This window comes from Camelus bactrianus, chromosome 3, assembly GCF_048773025.1.
Source record: "Camelus bactrianus isolate YW-2024 breed Bactrian camel chromosome 3, ASM4877302v1, whole genome shotgun sequence".
NCBI classification, from domain to species: Eukaryota; Metazoa; Chordata; class Mammalia; order Artiodactyla; family Camelidae; genus Camelus; species Camelus bactrianus.
This window is the reverse complement of record NC_133541.1, coordinates 95,518,676-95,535,921: the sequence shown is the minus strand read 5'-3', so window position 1 is coordinate 95,535,921 and position 17,246 is coordinate 95,518,676. Positions and strand designations below refer to the sequence as shown.

General features: G+C 44.3%; 1 protein-coding gene and 1 pseudogene across 5 annotated transcripts in view; one reads left to right on the top strand and one right to left on the bottom strand.

The window, feature by feature from the left end:
* The window catches only part of PCBD2 (pterin-4 alpha-carbinolamine dehydratase 2), a 45,020-nt gene extending 27,791 nt beyond the window's left edge, over positions 1–17,229 (bottom strand). For 3 of the 5 annotated variants that reach the window (XM_074360695.1, XM_074360696.1, XM_074360697.1), the window contains exons 1-2: positions 16,999–17,229; positions 12,664–12,795 (exon numbers count right to left, since the gene is read on the bottom strand). In XM_074360695.1, coding sequence (XP_074216796.1) covers positions 12,664–12,795; positions 16,999–17,082 — 216 coding nt within the window. In that variant the 5' untranslated portion in view covers positions 17,083–17,229. Of the gene's footprint in view, positions 1–12,663; positions 12,796–16,153; positions 16,295–16,998 lie in introns of those variants that run through there. The other 2 variants (XM_074360699.1, XM_074360698.1) reach the window with 2 other exon arrangements.
* On the top strand, positions 472–2,832 carry LOC141577085 (small ribosomal subunit protein uS8-like; annotated as a pseudogene).
* Positions 17,230–17,246: the final 17 nt, after the last annotated feature.

The window sequence follows — 17,246 nt, the reverse complement described above, 5'->3', positions numbered from 1 at the left end:
CAGTTTAGCAGCCAAGTAAGGTGGTCACCGTTTGGAGCCATCTGTGTCTAGGAGGAAGGAAACGAGGGAGAGAAGTCCCTGGTGAGAAAGGGTTTTAGGTAATAACATGTAGGAGATATAAAGATGAAAAATACTATGTTCCCCTGGGGCTGAGGGCACTGACTAGGATCACCTGTGGCAAGCCCAATCGAGGGCCTGTATGTGTTCAGCACTCCTGGGCAGCACTGGGAAGGTGCCGTGCAAGACGGACAGAAGCACAACCCAAGTCTCGGCCCTCAAAGTACTTACACAGACTGAGTTTTGAGCCCTCCTCTCTTCTCACACTACAGTTTCTGCCTGGGTGATCTCATCTATTACACTTGCTTTGTTCCAGTCCCACCTATGACTCCCCAATTATCTATAAGCCAGACCTCTACTCTGAGCTCCTAACTCAGACATAAAACTTACTTCCTGAGGTTGACATCAGGGGTCTCATAGCAACTCACACTTAACAATATCCAAACCATCATTCAAAAGTCCACAAACAATAAATACTGGAGAGGGTGTCAAGAAAAGGGAGCCTTCCTACACTGCTGGTGGGAATGCAGTTTGGTGCAGCCATTATGGAGGACAGTATGGAAATTCCTCAAAAAACTAAAAACAGACTTACCATATGATCCAGCAATCCTCCTCCTGGGCTTATATCCAGAGGGAACCTTAATTCAAAAAGACACCTGCACCCCAATGTTCACAGCAGCACTATATACAATAGTCAAGACATGGAAGACCCTAAATGTCCATCAACAGATGACTGGATGAAGAAGTTGTGGTATATTTATACAATGGGATACTACTCAGCCATAAAAAAGAATAAAATAATGCCATTTGCAGCAACATGGATGGACCTGGAGAATGTCATTCCAAGTGAAGTAAGCCAGAAACAGAAAGAAAAATACCATATGATATCACTCATATGTGGAATCTGGAAAAAAAAAAAAAAAAAGGAAAAAAGGACACTATGAACAGACTTGAGACATGGTAAACAACCTTATGGTTACCGGGGGAAAGGGGGTGGGAAGGCATAAATTTGGGACTTTGAGATTTGCAAATGTTAGCCGCTATATATAAAAATAGATTTAAAAACAAGTTTCTTCTGTATAGCACAGGGAACTATATTCAATATCTTGTAATAACCTTTAATGAAAAAGAATATGAAAATGAATATATGTATGTATATGCATGGCTGGGACATGGTGCTGTACACCAGAAATTGATACATTGTAACTGACTGTACTTCAATAAAAAAAATTATCAAAAAAATCAATATCCAAACCAGGCATCTTATTCTCTGCACCCCAATCCTATTCCTTTCCCACATCTCCCCAGCTCAGAAAATGTCCCTACTGACCACCCAGTTCCTTGGGTCCTAAACCTGAAAGTCATTCTTAACACCTCCTGCTCTTCTTCCTCACCACCCGTCACCACTCCTCCCTAGTTAGAGAAACTTGGATTTTCTCTTTACATTTGTATTTCCTATAAGTTATGCGTCGCACCACTGGTTCCTGCCCACGTAAACTTCTAAAAACAGCTCTAACGTCTACACCCCTCTGCTTCCCCTCTGTCACTACCGAGTCCACAATCTCCTGCTGATGTCTCACCTGGATGAATGCAACAGCCTTCTTACTATTCTCTTCATGTGACTTTTACCCCCTCCCACCTCCACTTCATCCTCTAAGTCTCCCAGCAGCCAGCTCATTTCCCTTAACACCATGCTCACCCCCCTGACACCCCTGGTCCTATTCCAGTCATCTTTCTGTGCCACCATAATGGTACACATGAAAGTCCTGTCTGATGCTCTCAAAAACATCAACAATGCCAAAAAGAGATATAAATGCCAGGTTCTTATTAGACTGTGCTCCAGAGTTATCAACCAATTTCTAACTGTGATAAGGAAACATAGTCCCATTGGCAAATTTGAAATCACTGATGATCAGAGTTGGAGAAAACTGTTGTGAACCTCAACGGGCAAGTGTAACATGTGTGTGATGATCAGCCCCAGATTTGATACGCAACTCAAAGATCTACAAAAATGGCAGCCCGCCCATTTGGTTTCACTGCACTGACAACCTCAGCTGGCACCATGGACCAAAAGGAAGCGAAATAAAAAATGTAAGAGGGAAACCCCTGGGATTCTCTTCCTAGGGATATAATACATACATGCAAAAAAAGGGTGGGGGAAAAAAGCCTCAATGGACAAAGGACAAAAAAGAAAGAAAATGCATCAGTTTATTAGTTCCTTAGAGGGGGCCTTCCCTGACGGCTCTCCTCCAGCTGCATTCGGTCTCCCCATTACTCTCCCTCACGACACTCTCCTGTGCTAGAGAAGGAGCATCCACGCTGGCAAATGGTAGGGATTGCCCGGGGTCAAATCCCAATTCCACCACTTAGTAGCTTTGGGACCTTTGGCAAGTCACTTAATCTAAACTTTGTATCCTTATGTACAAAATGAGGTAAATATTCTCTGTGAAGACTGGGGGTCGGGAGGACTAAATGAATCAATACATGTAAAGTCCTTAGAAGACAGTGCCTGGCCCCACATTTGAATGTACATTAAGTATTAGCTATTAGGGTTTTTCTTCATGGCACTCACCATAAGTGGCAATTACGTATTTATTATTTTCTTTGTTTATGCTCTCCCTTCCCAGCTCTACTGTAAGCACCATGAAAATGGGGACAATATCTGCTTTGCTTACCTCTTCACCCTCCATGTCTAGCACAGTGTCTTGCCTGCAGGAAGTGTACGCTAATTGTTTATTACCAAGAAATGGGTTTATTACCCATTAATTATTTATTACCAAGCAATCAAGTACACAAGAGTCCAAAAACACTTTTAGAAGTGGGTGGCATGTGGACAGATGGGGTGGAATAGGTGTAGGTGGGGTGGAGCATGGCAGCAGGGCGGGTAGAGCAGCTTTAATAAAGGTAAGGAAAGAACTGAACAGAAATACTGAGGGTGTTGGCTCCAGTTCCAGCATGCCACTAATGTTTTTGCTCCCCTGTACTTGGTTTCCCTGCCTCTCCAGGGAAAGGGAAGATGAGGTGACCTCTCGGGTGTCTTACAGTTCTAATCTCTAACAGAGTAAAGAGGCCTCTAGCAGAGTAGTAATGAGAGTAGGGTTAGAGACTGGGTGGCTTTGAAAACCTCAGGAGATGATGTCTTACAAGGCGTAACATGAAGGAACTGCGAGTTTCTGAGCAAAGACCAACTTGGTGACAACAAAGCGGCACACAAGCCAGTGAAGACAGAGGAGCTAGAGGTAAACAGCTGTCAGGAAGCACCTACAGGAAGGCAAGGGGAGCGGAGGTGCACCAGACCAGAAGCACAGTCTTGGTGAAAGGCACTAAAGGAAGACGCACCAGTTCCTGGTGACTGATCATCAGGGTAACTCTTCAGTTTCAGGTCTGGGTACTTGAGAGGATGGTGGTGCTACTGAGACAAACAAGCAAGTTTCCGGGAGAAACTTACAAGTTTCTTTCAGGAAATTTTCTTGTAGGAAAGACAGAAACACAAGAGTTTGCCTTCAGATACTCTAAACCTGAGGCATGCTAAACCCTGGGAGCGAGCACAAAAGGACCCACCCTGCCCAGCTCAGTGAACCAGTCTCAGGGCCCTCATATCCCCAACACGTTACAAATAAGATGTGCCCTCTTTCTCCCTCTCCCTGACCTATGCCACCTGCTCACCCCTCCCCCTGAGCTCCTTCCCTCAGAAAAAACCTATCAGACCTTTGAGGATCAACTGAAAACTCCCTCTCCCTCTCCAGGCAGCCATCCTAACGTGCACCTCCTTCGGCTTATTAGCACTTCATATTTTAGTGCTTGATTAGTGTGGCAACATAAAAAATAATCTTGTACAATTCAGATGTGCCACCACCTCCCCGGTAAGACTGGGAACTCCTCTGGCAGAGATGGAATCAGGCACTTTGCAGCCTCATCCCTCCATGCCTTGGGCCCAGAGCGAGGCTAGCCTCTCAGTGGCTACAGCTCAAGGATCTCACTACACTCACTGGTCCTGACTGAGCCGGACTCTCCGGCTGTCAGTGGGGAGACCACGTGGCTCCCAGCCCAGCCCCACCTGGATCTGCTCCAGGCACCTGGTGCACGTCCACCACCAGGCTTACGATGGTGAGGACAGGGCGTTTGAAGCCGGTATGCTGAATGATATGGTAGAAGGCCACAAGCCTGCCTTGCTGGCTGAGGGCACAGAAGCAAACTGATTCATTAACAGTGTCTGCTGTTCTGATAGGACTGATTTCAATGATACAATCAAACGACCTCTGCTTGCTCAACAGTGATACCAGGGCTGTTCCTACACCAGGACAGATTTGTCTGTTTTAGGTGACAAACCGTTCCTTTCTCAGGGAGGTACTGTCAAATCCATTTAAGGCAGAAAAGTAATCCAACAAGCAGTTGGGAAACAACATATCTCTTGGGGAAAAAAGTTTAAAAATAAAAATGAAAACATCTTTCTGTATCACAGTAGGATCTAAAAACGGTGCCATGGGAACAAGAGATAAGACTGGCATCTCGTATCTGTGACATGACCCCATGGGACCACCAGCAATCCGATGATCTCAGCCTGGTTCCACATCCATCTGCAAAATTCAGTGAACTAATTTTAGTGAATTAATTAGGATGGCTCATTCCAGCCTGGATCAGAAGAGCAATATGATGGCAAATTATCTGCCAAACAAGGGAGAGGATGTACTGCTTTGATTTGTTTAAAAGAATGTAGAGAAAAGAGCAGAACACAGAGAGCTCGGAGCCAGGGAAGAAGACCCCCACCCACGTGTCCAGACTGGTGAGGCCGAATCCTTCCTGAGGTCAGAGAGATACTGGTCACCATCCGGCCACAGAACATGAGTGCAGCATTGAATTTGCTGCTCGGAAGAGCTGACTAGCAGATAAAGCCTCTCCATCAGGCACCCAAGGTCGTATTTTGGAACAGCCGAATTCAAGTTTCTATGTCATGGCCCTAATGCACCAAAACTCTATTTACAAAACTCTTGCTGTGCAAACCTGAACACTACTGATAATGGCTGTACTGAAGCAATGGACTGGCATACCAAAGAAAAACAGAAACAGAAAAGAGCAAGACCAAAATACTTTTAAGTTATTATTTAATGTCTCCTTTAAATTATTTTTTGTAATTATCGAGCCAGCAATCCATTGTTACTCATTCGTATTCAACCTACTTAAGCGGTACCAGCAATGCAGGCTGAAACAAATGCCTCAGTAATTTCCTAACTTTTGAGTGTTATTTTCTTGTCAGTTAAATTTAAAGCAACCCATTTGTGACCACATTATACCAAGCTAATCTCATCTAAAATGCTTCCCAAACCATAACAGCTACACTAAGGTTTTATACTAATGAAAGCAATTTACATAAATGAAATTTATGTCAATGCATTTCATGACAAATTTTTTATTTTATAATAATTATAGTACTTATATGATAACATCTGTTGATATTCACAGTCTAAACCTGGCAAAGATTTAAACCCACAACATTTTCCATGCATCATGTACATTATCTGTGAAAAGCAATAAAAAAAAGCAATGAATGCATTAATCATACCAATATCATCTGCAAAGCATAAATCTGAAATACCTTTCACGTCAGCTCAAACTGCTTTTTATTTTTTACACACCTGATTTTACGCCATCTGTAAAAGGGCAAGACAAAGACTTTTGAGGAAATTATATTTCTTGGCTGTTTGACTTTTACAAAATACTCAGGCTAAGTTGTGTAAACAGAAGATTTACTATACGACTAAGAAAAAAAGATGCAGTTAAAAGTCCATTTTTATTAAAGGGCGGTGTAATGACCACAGCATTTCCACACTGCAATGTGGTGTCACATTTGCATTTTTTACACCTGTTTTACATTTCCCCTCGTCTATCTCTCGCATGTGTTTTCACGAATACACACCAGGTTTAAACCTATTCTATGACATAAACAGCAGAAGACTCTGAATGACAGCATTTTAGGCTCTAATTTCCCTACCCTGGTGGACACCAACACCAGTGTCCCAGCCTGGTGGGACCTGATCACAGCACATCCTACCCAGGGCTTCCTGGGACCCCAAGAATAATTTCAAAGGGAACGCCAGCATAATATCCTTATTAGTGTCTCATTTTTTACGGGAACTTTAGTAAAGTGTGCGCGTCTCTACTCTCCAAGGCAATGACAACCATGGACGCTCTCTCAGGTTTCTATCTGGCTAACGAAGCTCATGAGCAGACACATGTTAAAAGCAAGCTACCGGTATGCTAACTAGACAAGTTTTCACTTCACCTGGCTCCCAGACACACAGACATCAGCCTAAATTTTAAAAGCAAAATGACACTTTCTAACCTGCATGATCTGAAGTCTTAGGAACATCCTCACTGAGAGTGTTTCCCCACCCTCAACAGGCAGTGAACAGCCACTTTTGAGAGTGCTCAGATGCGGCCTTTAAATTTTGCATGACTGACTCATAACTTTAACGTGCACCAAGACTTGGTGCACAATGAACAATCAAACCCAAACGGACAAATTCGTTCACAAATGAGAGCTGCTGAGACCCCCTCCTCACCCATGTCCTGTGAAGACAGCTGTTTTTCTTAACAGTGGTTTGTCTTCTGGTATCATCAAGCTTTTGACTTCAGTAAGTGTTTCAAAATGTGAACCATAAGCCTATTATCAAATTCCTCAATAAAACATCTTTATAAAGTAAGTCAGCGACAGTAACTTTCAACTGCTCTACAGCAGGAACTCCAGGCACAGGAACAGAAACATTTTATAAACCCCAAAGTCACATATGGTGCTGCTGCTGCTGGAGGCACAGAAGCCCACTCCAACCACCACCGCCGCAGCCTGCACCATTCAGAAGTTCCTTTCCAGGCCAGCTCCAGAAATCTTTCAATGGCAGTAGTTACAATAACCAAAATGTGATGAGCAAGATACAAAACAGAGCTTGGACCTTGCCCTGCAAGAGGTACTACACTTGGACAAGCTAGTAGATTGAACCATGCAAAAGTGTCATTTTTGTAGGTCAAATCTGGCTGAGTATCAGCCAGTTCGTAAGATTTCATCTAACAAAATCGAATGCCCCACAGGCAGACCTACCTAAGGAAGGACAGATGACGTACCCCTCCAGGAATGCAGAGAATGACAGTTCTTTCTCACCAAGCCCAATCCCCTTCTTGGGAATCAAAAGGTGTTCTCTATTACCAAGTGGAAATTCCTTAATTCCTCCACTCAGAATTCTTTATTCACCCAAAAGGTACCACACCAGGTCAGGTGCCCCGCTTCCGCTCTTACTTATTCTTGATATTCAGTTTGTTTCCATGCTGAACAACAGTGGTCCAGTATCCAGCAGTGACAGAATAGAGACAGCCTTCCCAGGAGGTTGTGATGCCACCTAGCCCACCTGGGTGGCTGCCCTGGAGGGCTCTAACTGCTGGCATCTGGAGTAGCTGTTTCCTACTTCCAAAGCCTCACCTTCTATACCTGCTTCCAAAGCATAAAATTTCCTCTAATTTTGTAAGCTTCCCACTTGTCCCCACATGACAATGCCTAACAAAATGTATCTTTATGGAAAGCTCACACCCACATTTCTAACCGACATTTTGTTCTTTCAATGCAGTCACCCTGCAGTTGCCAAACACCTAAGAATACGTTTATGTGTCACTTAGAAACCTCTCCCTCCTTATGTCTACATGAACAGAAAAAAAGCAAAACGCCTTTCAGAGGCCAACCCCACCCTATCTGATCCAAGTGCTCCAAGTGTCGAAACTTCCTGCCTCAGTCCTGGCACCGCCATACTCTGAATGCTCACTGAGTCTTACCACTGCCTTCGCCCTGCCACCAAGGACAAGCAATGGGATGACAGCAACCAAAACCCATGGCCACTTCATCTACCTTAGAATCCCTTGGGAATTTTCACATTCATAATCTCCAAGAATGTGCACCAATCTGAGCTATCAAATGCACGTGGACTATTTGGAAGTAACTGTATCTTGGAATAAAACCTCCAAGAGGAAAAAAGTTCAAACATATTTTACTAGCTACTTCGGACAGTAAAACCCAGAATAACCCAAGGCTTTGAGAAATGGGTTTTTTATCCAGAGTCAAATGAAAACGTTTCTAAAGTGTATGGTTCAATTTCTAAAGTAATGAAAGAAATTAATTCTAAAGCAAACTTACGATACCATTTTACACAACTGTATAAGCAAACCACTTAAAAACTGTAACACCCAGCAAGTATAATCTTACTCCTGAAGATTTATTGTAAGTAAAATGACAAGACTACGTAAAGAATTGAAAAATGTTCATATACTACTTAACGAAGAAAATGGAACATATTACCTATGCGTTCAGCAAAGACTAGGGAAAAAAAACCTGTTAACACCCAGTATGGGTTGTACTCTCTCAAGGGAGGGGGCATCAGTTCAGACCACGGCTCCCTCCGGTGTACAGAGCTGAGGCCAGGAGGGCCGCTGCTGCTGCCCAGAGCACGTGGAGCACAGCGGGCCTCCCCTAACTCCTGCTGAGGGCAGGGCTGCAGCCAGGGAGACATGGTCTTAGCGAGGTGCACACGTGCACATGGAAATGCCCGCTCACAATAAAAAATGATAGGCCCACAGGGCTACACCGGACGCCATCACATATCCATTCTGAGTAGATGGGGGACTACACATAAAAGATAAATTCCTAGATTAGGAAAACAGGTTTGTGTATTTTAAAAGTTGACAGACATTGCTCAAGTGCCCTCCAAAAAGACTATATTAACTGACACTCCTACCTCACAGCCACACTTCCCTCACCAGCTGAGACTCAAGGTCCAATGTTTTGATTCCCTCCTTGCACACACCCCTAGCTCCCTTTCCCCCATTCCTCCATTGCACTCATCTGGCAAAAGCTCAGCCCTTGTTAAGCGCAGCCCTGCACCTACTCCAAGCTTGTGTCCAAGCAGCTGAACGTGGTTAGACAAAACACACAAAATCTTCACTTTAAATACCTGACCATAAATCTCCAGTGACACTGAGAACTGTCCAGCAATTGACCACATTTCACCAGTTCCTTCACTGTCTCAGTCTCTAAGAGGACTATTTCACCCCTTATCCTATCTTTCCACATCTCCAATGCTCTTCCCTCCCACCCAACTCATTCCCAATTGATGACCTCACTGAAAAAAAAAGGAAGCAAGTAGAAGAGAACCACCTCTTCCTCTCTGGACAAACACAGCACCCGACCTGCATCTGGACACATACACCCAGCCTTCTTTCCTGTCACAACAGGCATCTGACGCCTGTGCCTCCACCTGCCATTCCCTCCTGTCCTCTCTTGCTGATCTGGGTCTGTGCGCTCACCACTATCCCCTCTGACAGCTCTCAAACTGTTACCTCCAGCCTGAACTCTGACCTCATGTGCCCAACTGCTGATCTGTTATCACTACACAGATGACTAATCAGTACCTGAAACTGACATGTCCAAAACAGGAGTCTGAAGTCCCCACCCTGCCCTCCACCCCACTCCCCAGCTAAGGAAATAATACCAACAGCACCACCCTTTACCCTACAGCTTGAACCAATCCTTAGGATCATCCTTGACCCTCCCCTTGCCCTCTATCCAATGTAACAGCAAATCTTGACAGCTCTATCTTCAAAATAAATGAGGAACCCCATATTTCTCTCCATCCCACTGCTACCTCAGTCTCCCGCCATCTCTTGCCAAGTCTCCCATGATGGCAACCCACGCCATCTGCCCACTTCCACTCTCGCCCTCCCACCATCAGTACACAGCAGACAGCAGGGTGATCTTTCTAGAACATAAACCAAATCACAACACTTCTCTACTTGAAATCCTCCATGAGCTTTCCTTCACAGGATAAAACCCAGACTCCTGGCCCCAGCGACAAGACTGCATTGCTCCGGGCCCTCCCTCTCCTCAGCCTCTTCTCTCTTCCCAACCCAAGCAATGGCCTCCTGGCGCTCCCTCAGTCGCTGAGATCACTCCTGCTCCAGGAACCCTGTACTCACTGCTTTCTGCACCTGCAACGCTCTTCCTTCAGGCCTTCACATGTGAGCTCCCCCACATTATTCCAGCCTCAGATGTCCCCTCCCCAAAGAGGCCTTTCCAGCTCAGTCTGTCTTAAAAAGTGTGCTCCACCCCCATCATTCTCCATTCAATGTCCTACTTTATTCTTCCTCATGACTTATCACTACCTGTGAAGTTAAATTATTTCCATGTACATATGAAGAAAGACTAGAAAAGAAAAAAAAGATGAAAGCAGTTGCAATGGGAAAATCTTTTATTTGAGCCATCCTATTTTAACATTTTCTATCATTGCTTTGTAATAAAAAACAATACCTTTTCAGTCCTAAATCAAAGATAAGTGAGGCTCTATCAGTGTCAGAGCGTCAGAAGTCTACACACTGGTTGTGAAAAAGAGAAAAGCAGCCCCTGCCACCTGGGAGCCACCTGGCCTGGCCTATCACCTGGGCCTCGGGGTTGCTAGGGCCTGGCTCTCACACCTAGGCTTTGCTGTTGAACATAAACATCAACTTCAGACAAGGCCACTCTGTGACCATGAAGAATTAAGACAAAAACAAGACCACTCCTGTCACAATTACTGTAACCATTACAACAATGTAGTGTAATACAGAGTATTACAGATACATTCCGCAACGATATCTCAACACAGACAAAATATGAACACCCTGCTCTCTCGGTTAATCAGTGACTGTTGCTTCTTTACCGATTTCAGCTTTGTCCCCACTTTAGTCCGTTCTCCCTGTAGGTAAGGTTTATTAAAATAGTGAATCATAGAAAAACCCTTTTTCTGACAGCATCCAATCCAGAGCCAAGCCCTGATGCCTTAAAAACTCCCAAATCACTACCACAAGCCCAAATCCTGTAGTCAGTCTTTGCAACATCGTCTTTCTGAGACACCTCACAGTTCCCTACAGTGTGCCTTCTCCCTCACTGCAACAAGCCATCAGCCCAACCTGCTCCACTACTGGTGTGTTCCTGGTGGTCTCTGGCTGGTGGACACTGAGAGTTGTCACGACATCAGCTGCCATTAGAGGCCACCGTCCATGCAGAAGTCTTGGGAGCCTGGCTGGAAAACTGACCCCAGGATATAATCTCAGTGCTGGTTCTCTGAATACATTCCCTGACATGGGTTGATTTTCTTGTCATCTGCCTCTTTCTTCTAAAAGCTGAGTGAAAGGGGGGATGAAAAAAGTCAAGTTAACTAAATGTCCTAGAGAAGAACGTCACAAGTAATCAAGGATGCCCTGCACAGCTTCCCTTCCCTCCCATTTCTGAAAGTACCCTAAGCACCAGGTTAGAGTGGGGCTGGACGACTGACTCACAGGCAGAGCCTGAGGCAACGCTGCGCAAGTACTTTAAGCCACATGTTCAAGCCCAATAAATTAGCCCAGGCTTAAAGAAGTCAGGCTGTACACATGTAAGAATTTTAATAAGCTTGGAAAATGCTACCTAGAGCTTATACACAAGCTTACTGTACCAATGGGATTCCCTGCCACCAGCCACAGAGTGCTAAGCCCCTGACAAGAGCCGTCGAGCACGTGGGGCAGCAGGGACAAGGAGTCAGCTTGGTCCAGGTTCCCTCAGGAGTTGGAGACACAGCAGAAGGCTGGCAGCCAGATGGATGGAGAGCAGAGTAGGGCATGCAGCTCAGTGGAGCCAACGGCATTTACTAGAAAAACATGTCGAAGGTTTCTTTGGTGAAAATCTGGTCCTCACACACCCTTCCAGAAACTAGCAAACACTGTAATCAATGTCTGCATTTATCAAATGCTTGTGTGTACCCAGAACTGTGTTAGGTACAATAGAGAGTTATTTAAGCAAACATGGTCTCTGCCTTCTAGATGCTGACACCTAATATAAATAAAAACAATAAATCTGTCCAGAGGATTACCAAACTAACTGAACAAACATGAAATAGTCTAAAGCACTGACCTTATATAAATGCAATGGAGTCGGAACTGAAGGGTAAGTCATGGGAGATGACTCTCTAAACAGGGTGGGGCCCTAAAGGAACAGTTACCCTGTGAGGGCTGAGTCTCCAAAGCGAGGCCAGCTTTTAAAAGCTTCCAAGGCTGGCTATTGGGCTTGGAGAAAATGAGCCAAACAGAGAAGAGGGTGCAGCCTGGGAGATGATTTAGAGACAGAAATACAAGCACAGGGAGAACGAAAACTTGACAACCATCCAAGAAAAGTAGGGGAAATCAGTCAAGCAGGTGTATGTTTCTCAACTGCTTTTACTCATGCTTCCTTCTGATAAATATAAAAAGCTCACACTCTCTTTTAATGTTATTTACAATCTGAAAGAAAATTAATCTCATAACCGACACCAAATCAAAGGAATACTGGTTTCACAATGTGACATCCCAAATAACCAACCACCTCCTTTCCCGAGAGCTGAGAAATGCCCAGCTGGGTGGTAGTAACAGTCAACAAGAATGGAGTAAGTATCATCGGATTCTTAAGGAAGGGAGGACTTGGATCCTGGATCTACATGGGACCAGACAACCAATAGTATGAGAAAGAATTACAGCCTAAGGTGATAAAAATAGACCACGGCACTAGCAAACATGTGTAATAATTACCTGATTAAAATTTTTGAAAGAGAACTCTTTGTAGATTGCATCTCTCTCACTTAATTCTGACCATCCTGCTGCTTTAAGGTCAAGTATAACTTGGTTCCTCTCTTCTGCTGTCAACCAGTGAGCATCTGTTGACTGAAAAGAACACACTTAATGTAAATGTAGAGGCTTAATTAAATTCAAATAAGCTTACAGCTCTTTACCTTACGTAGAAATGTAGGAAAAAAAGTCTTAAGGGCAACAATTTCTCACCATTTTTGGTTCCTCTGTTCTCAAAATACAAAATTCTTAAAAACCAGACAAAAACAAGGCTAGCTCTGTACTGCCTCCATGGTACCTGGGCTCATCATCCCTTACAGCTGCTTCAAACTTTACAATTCAGGGACTGGTTTATTAGACACAGCTGAGATTGTCCATTTGGTCATCTCACCAAAGAACATCACCAGCGGCCGGCATTCCAGGACTTGGCAAACTGAGGAAACACACCCACCCAAGGAAACCCTCCAAGCCCATTGGCAAAACCACAATTAGAACTCAGGGCTCTCAATGCTGGTCTACTGCTCTTTGGATGGTCCCACACCACCTTAGCACCTTCAGTCCTTATCACGTGGGTCTCAACTATCTGGGTTCACCATTGCTTTTCTTTTTTTTTTTTTTTTTTGACATATTTTGATAGACTCTATTTTTTTAGAGCAGTTTCAGGTTCGCAACAGAATTGAGCAGAAAATACAAAGAGTTCACACATAGCCCTCCCCACCCACACATATATACTCCCCTATCCTCAACATCACTCATCAGTGTGGCATATTTGGTACAATCGATGAACCAACATGGGCACATTATTATCAACCAAAATTTAGAGTTTACATTAGGGTTCACTCTTGATGTTGTATATTCTATGGATTTTGACAAATGCATAATGACATGTAGCCACCACTATAGTAGCCTACAGAATAAGTTCATTGCCTTAAAAATCCCTTGTGCTCCATCTATTCATTCCTCCCTCCCTCCCTCTTCCCAAACCCCTGGAAACCACGATCTTTCTATTGTTTCTGTAGCTGTGCCATTTCCAGAATGTCATTTGGTTGGAATCGTACAGTTTGTAGCCTATTCAGACTGGCTTGTTTCATTTAGTAATGTCTTTTAAGTTTCTTCTATGTCTTTCAAGGCTTCACATATCTTTTTTTTTTTACTGCACATATATTTTTTAATTTACATATATGTACTGTCCGTTGTTTCTAAGAACGTTTAGAGCTTTAGCTTTTTAAACTTATATAGTTATCAAAGAAATAAAGCCAACCACAAAATAAGAATCAATTCAAAAAATACATACACCCTGCTATTAGCAGCAATATTATTTATAATTGCCAAGATATGGAAGCATCCTAAGTGCACATCAATAGTTGAATAGATAGATAACGGAGATGCAGCATATATACATATATATATATACACACACACATATACATATATATAATGGAATACAACTCACCCATAAAAAGGATATTTTTGCCACTTGTGGCCCTTCATTCACTTTTTTTTTTCCACTTCAAAAACCAGAATTTTATAACTGGCAGAGACATTTCTATTACATCAAAAACAACAAAATACCTAGAAATAAACTTAACCAAGGAGGTTACCTATACTCTGAAAGCCAAAATGATGCAAAGAAATGGAAAGATTTCTTGTGCTCTTGAATTGGAAGAATCAACACTATCAAAATGGCCACACTACCCAAAGCAACCCACAGATCCAACGCAACCGCCATCAAACTACTCGTGACATTCCTCACAGAACTAGAACAAACAATTCCAAAATTTATAAGGAACCACAAAAGACCCCGAACAGCCAAAGCAATCTTTTGTAGGTCTCTTCTTTTTTTCCCTCTTTCTTCTTTTTGTTCTCTTTTCTTATGGTTTGATGACTAGACTATCGCTTTTCAATTTTAACAAAAACCAATCCCGAGAGAGGAAAAAACAAATGCCCATTTACAGGGAATTCTGTCTAATAACTTCTGGGTGTCCACAGACCCTTTGAACTATAGGTAAAAAGCCACGAGGCCTTGCCTTGGTGGAGAGAGTTTTCTCAGAACACCAGTAAGACAAACTCCCTCCACAGTCTGGCCAGAGCACAGCCCAGTCCGGAGCACACCCTGATGTACCCAAACCCAGAGTTCTGCTGGTTATCAGGCCCACTCTTCCCATGCTATTTGTTAACTGGAAGCACTCTAAACGGCATGTCAGAGAGAAGAAAAGGACACTCCAGGAAAAGTCAGAAGAGCTCTGTTCTCATTCTGGCCTATGTGCCAGCGAACACCTCCTGCCTTACCCACTGGCAGCGCTACCGGGGGTCAGGGGAGGGAGGGACCGGCACCCAGAAAGACTGAACCAATGTGAGGGCTCCTTATCAAAGGGGCAACCGAGGGCTGAGCTGACTCCACCATGCAACTGCAACTCATTCCCACGTCAGAAATCCAAAAACCCTTTATCACTGACATCAATGTAAGTAATAAGGTAAAGTAAGCTCATTTGAAGACAATTTATTCTATGAAGAGGGGGAAAGGATGCTAATGAGTCAATTTTCTAGGTCCTCTTCCTCATGAGGTCAGCTACCTTTCCCCACAACTAACAAAAGAGAAAATGACAACACCTCTTAAATAACAACTTTAAAGGCTTCTTATCAAACCCATTTATTATTAAAAACTAAAGTACCTATCCATTAGTTTTACAATGACAGTTCTGAAAATTGTCACACAAAGACCCACTATAGGAAATAATCTAAAATTGCTACTAAACACTTAAATATTTTAAGTCAACTCAGAGCATTTTGGAAAAGAAATAGAACTATCATTGAGTAGCTGCAAAGAAAACTAGTAACCATGCTTTGGGTAATGCAGCAGTCACCAGGAGTCCACAAGGAGCACACTCTGAGCTGTTTTCTTCTGCTCTCCACCATCCACATTCCTAGTGAGGTCAATGATACGTACTCTGTGCTCATCACATGTCTGCCCAGGAACAGGGATCATGTACTGTGAAATGGAGTCACTTCACCTACACAACACAGAAGGCCCCCTTGGCGAAATACCCTCTGCAGAACACTTTGTGACAGACTTAATTTTTTTTCTGCAGGAGTTGTGGGGAACGACAGGGAAACGCACAGGATTTGGACAGTAATCTGGATTCAAGACCTAGCTTTGTAACTTTCAGCTGTGGATGCTGAATAAATCACTTAAACCTCCCTGAAAAGCAGTGTTCTCATGTCTGTGTAGGACTATAACAATATCCACCTGCCAAGGTTTTTAAAAGGCTAAAAGATATCTTGAGTGTAAAGGCTGCCAGCATAGAGCCTGGCACGTGGCAGCCACTCCATCACATCTGTTTATTCATTTCTCCCCAAATCCCGCACTTTTACTTGAGCACCAGCACCCTAGAGTGGTAGAAGTATGACTTGGGACACACCTAGGTGACAGTAAGCACTCAACTTGTGTTCTCACCTTAATGCCCACGAAGAAGAGTGCTTATCCTCTCCATCACCGATTTATTTTAGATTTCTTCTATTAAGGAATTTTAGTGGGCGAGGGTATAGCTCAGTGGTAGAGTGCATGCTTAGCATGCACAAGGTCGTAGGTTCAATCCTCAGTGCCTCTATTTAAATAAATAAATAGACCAAATAAAATTACCCCCGCAACCCCCCCCAAAAAGAATTTCAAATAGCCAAATGGGCTCATAACGAGCAATTTAAGAAAATGAAATGGTGAGTTTAATGCAACGTTTTCCCACTAGATGGTGCTATATGCTAAAACTTTCCGTCACGTTAACTTACCCCCAAAATGCTAATTTCTAAAGCAAGGGAAAGGACGGGACGCCCCTCGAAAGAGGAAAGAAGTGTCACCAAAAAGATAATTTATTAGTAATTCCTCCAAAAGATTAACACTCAGACATATGAGTTAATTCGAGATTCAGTCTCCCCCGTTTACAGCGAGCGCGCTGAGAGGGAGACGGTGCCTGCTCTCAGAGGACCGATGAGCACCTTGTTACCTCAAGTGAAATATTTTCACAACCACTTTAAAAAACAAAACAAAAACAAAAGTCGTGCTCGCTTGTTTTCCAGCTGGCAATTTCGTAAACTGGGATTTTAAGCCAAAGGGAAACTAAAAGACGCTGCGGCCACTTTTATCTGCGACCAGCGCGTCGGACAGGTGCGGGTGCCCGAAGGTAGCTACTCAAAGTGGGCGCCCGAAGACCCGGCCCACTTCGGGGCCTGCCTGGGCCCCTCCGCCCCTCGGCCGGCACGGCGAGGCCTTGCACTCCTCCCGCACCGCAGACCCTCGGCACTCACCATGGCTGCGACTCTCTGGCTCCAGCCCCGCAGCGCCACAAACCAGCACCGCGTCGCCCCCCGCACCCCCAGCGCCGCCGCCATAGCCGCCGGCCGAGGGCTGTCCGGCGCGCTGCCTGCCCGCCGCCCGCGGCCCCGGCCCCCTCTCTGCGGGCCGGCCCTGAGCCAGGGGCCGTGCGGGCAGCTCCCAACCACTACCCAGGCGGTCCCGCATAGCCCGGCCCCCCTGCGCAGGCCCAGGAGAGGTC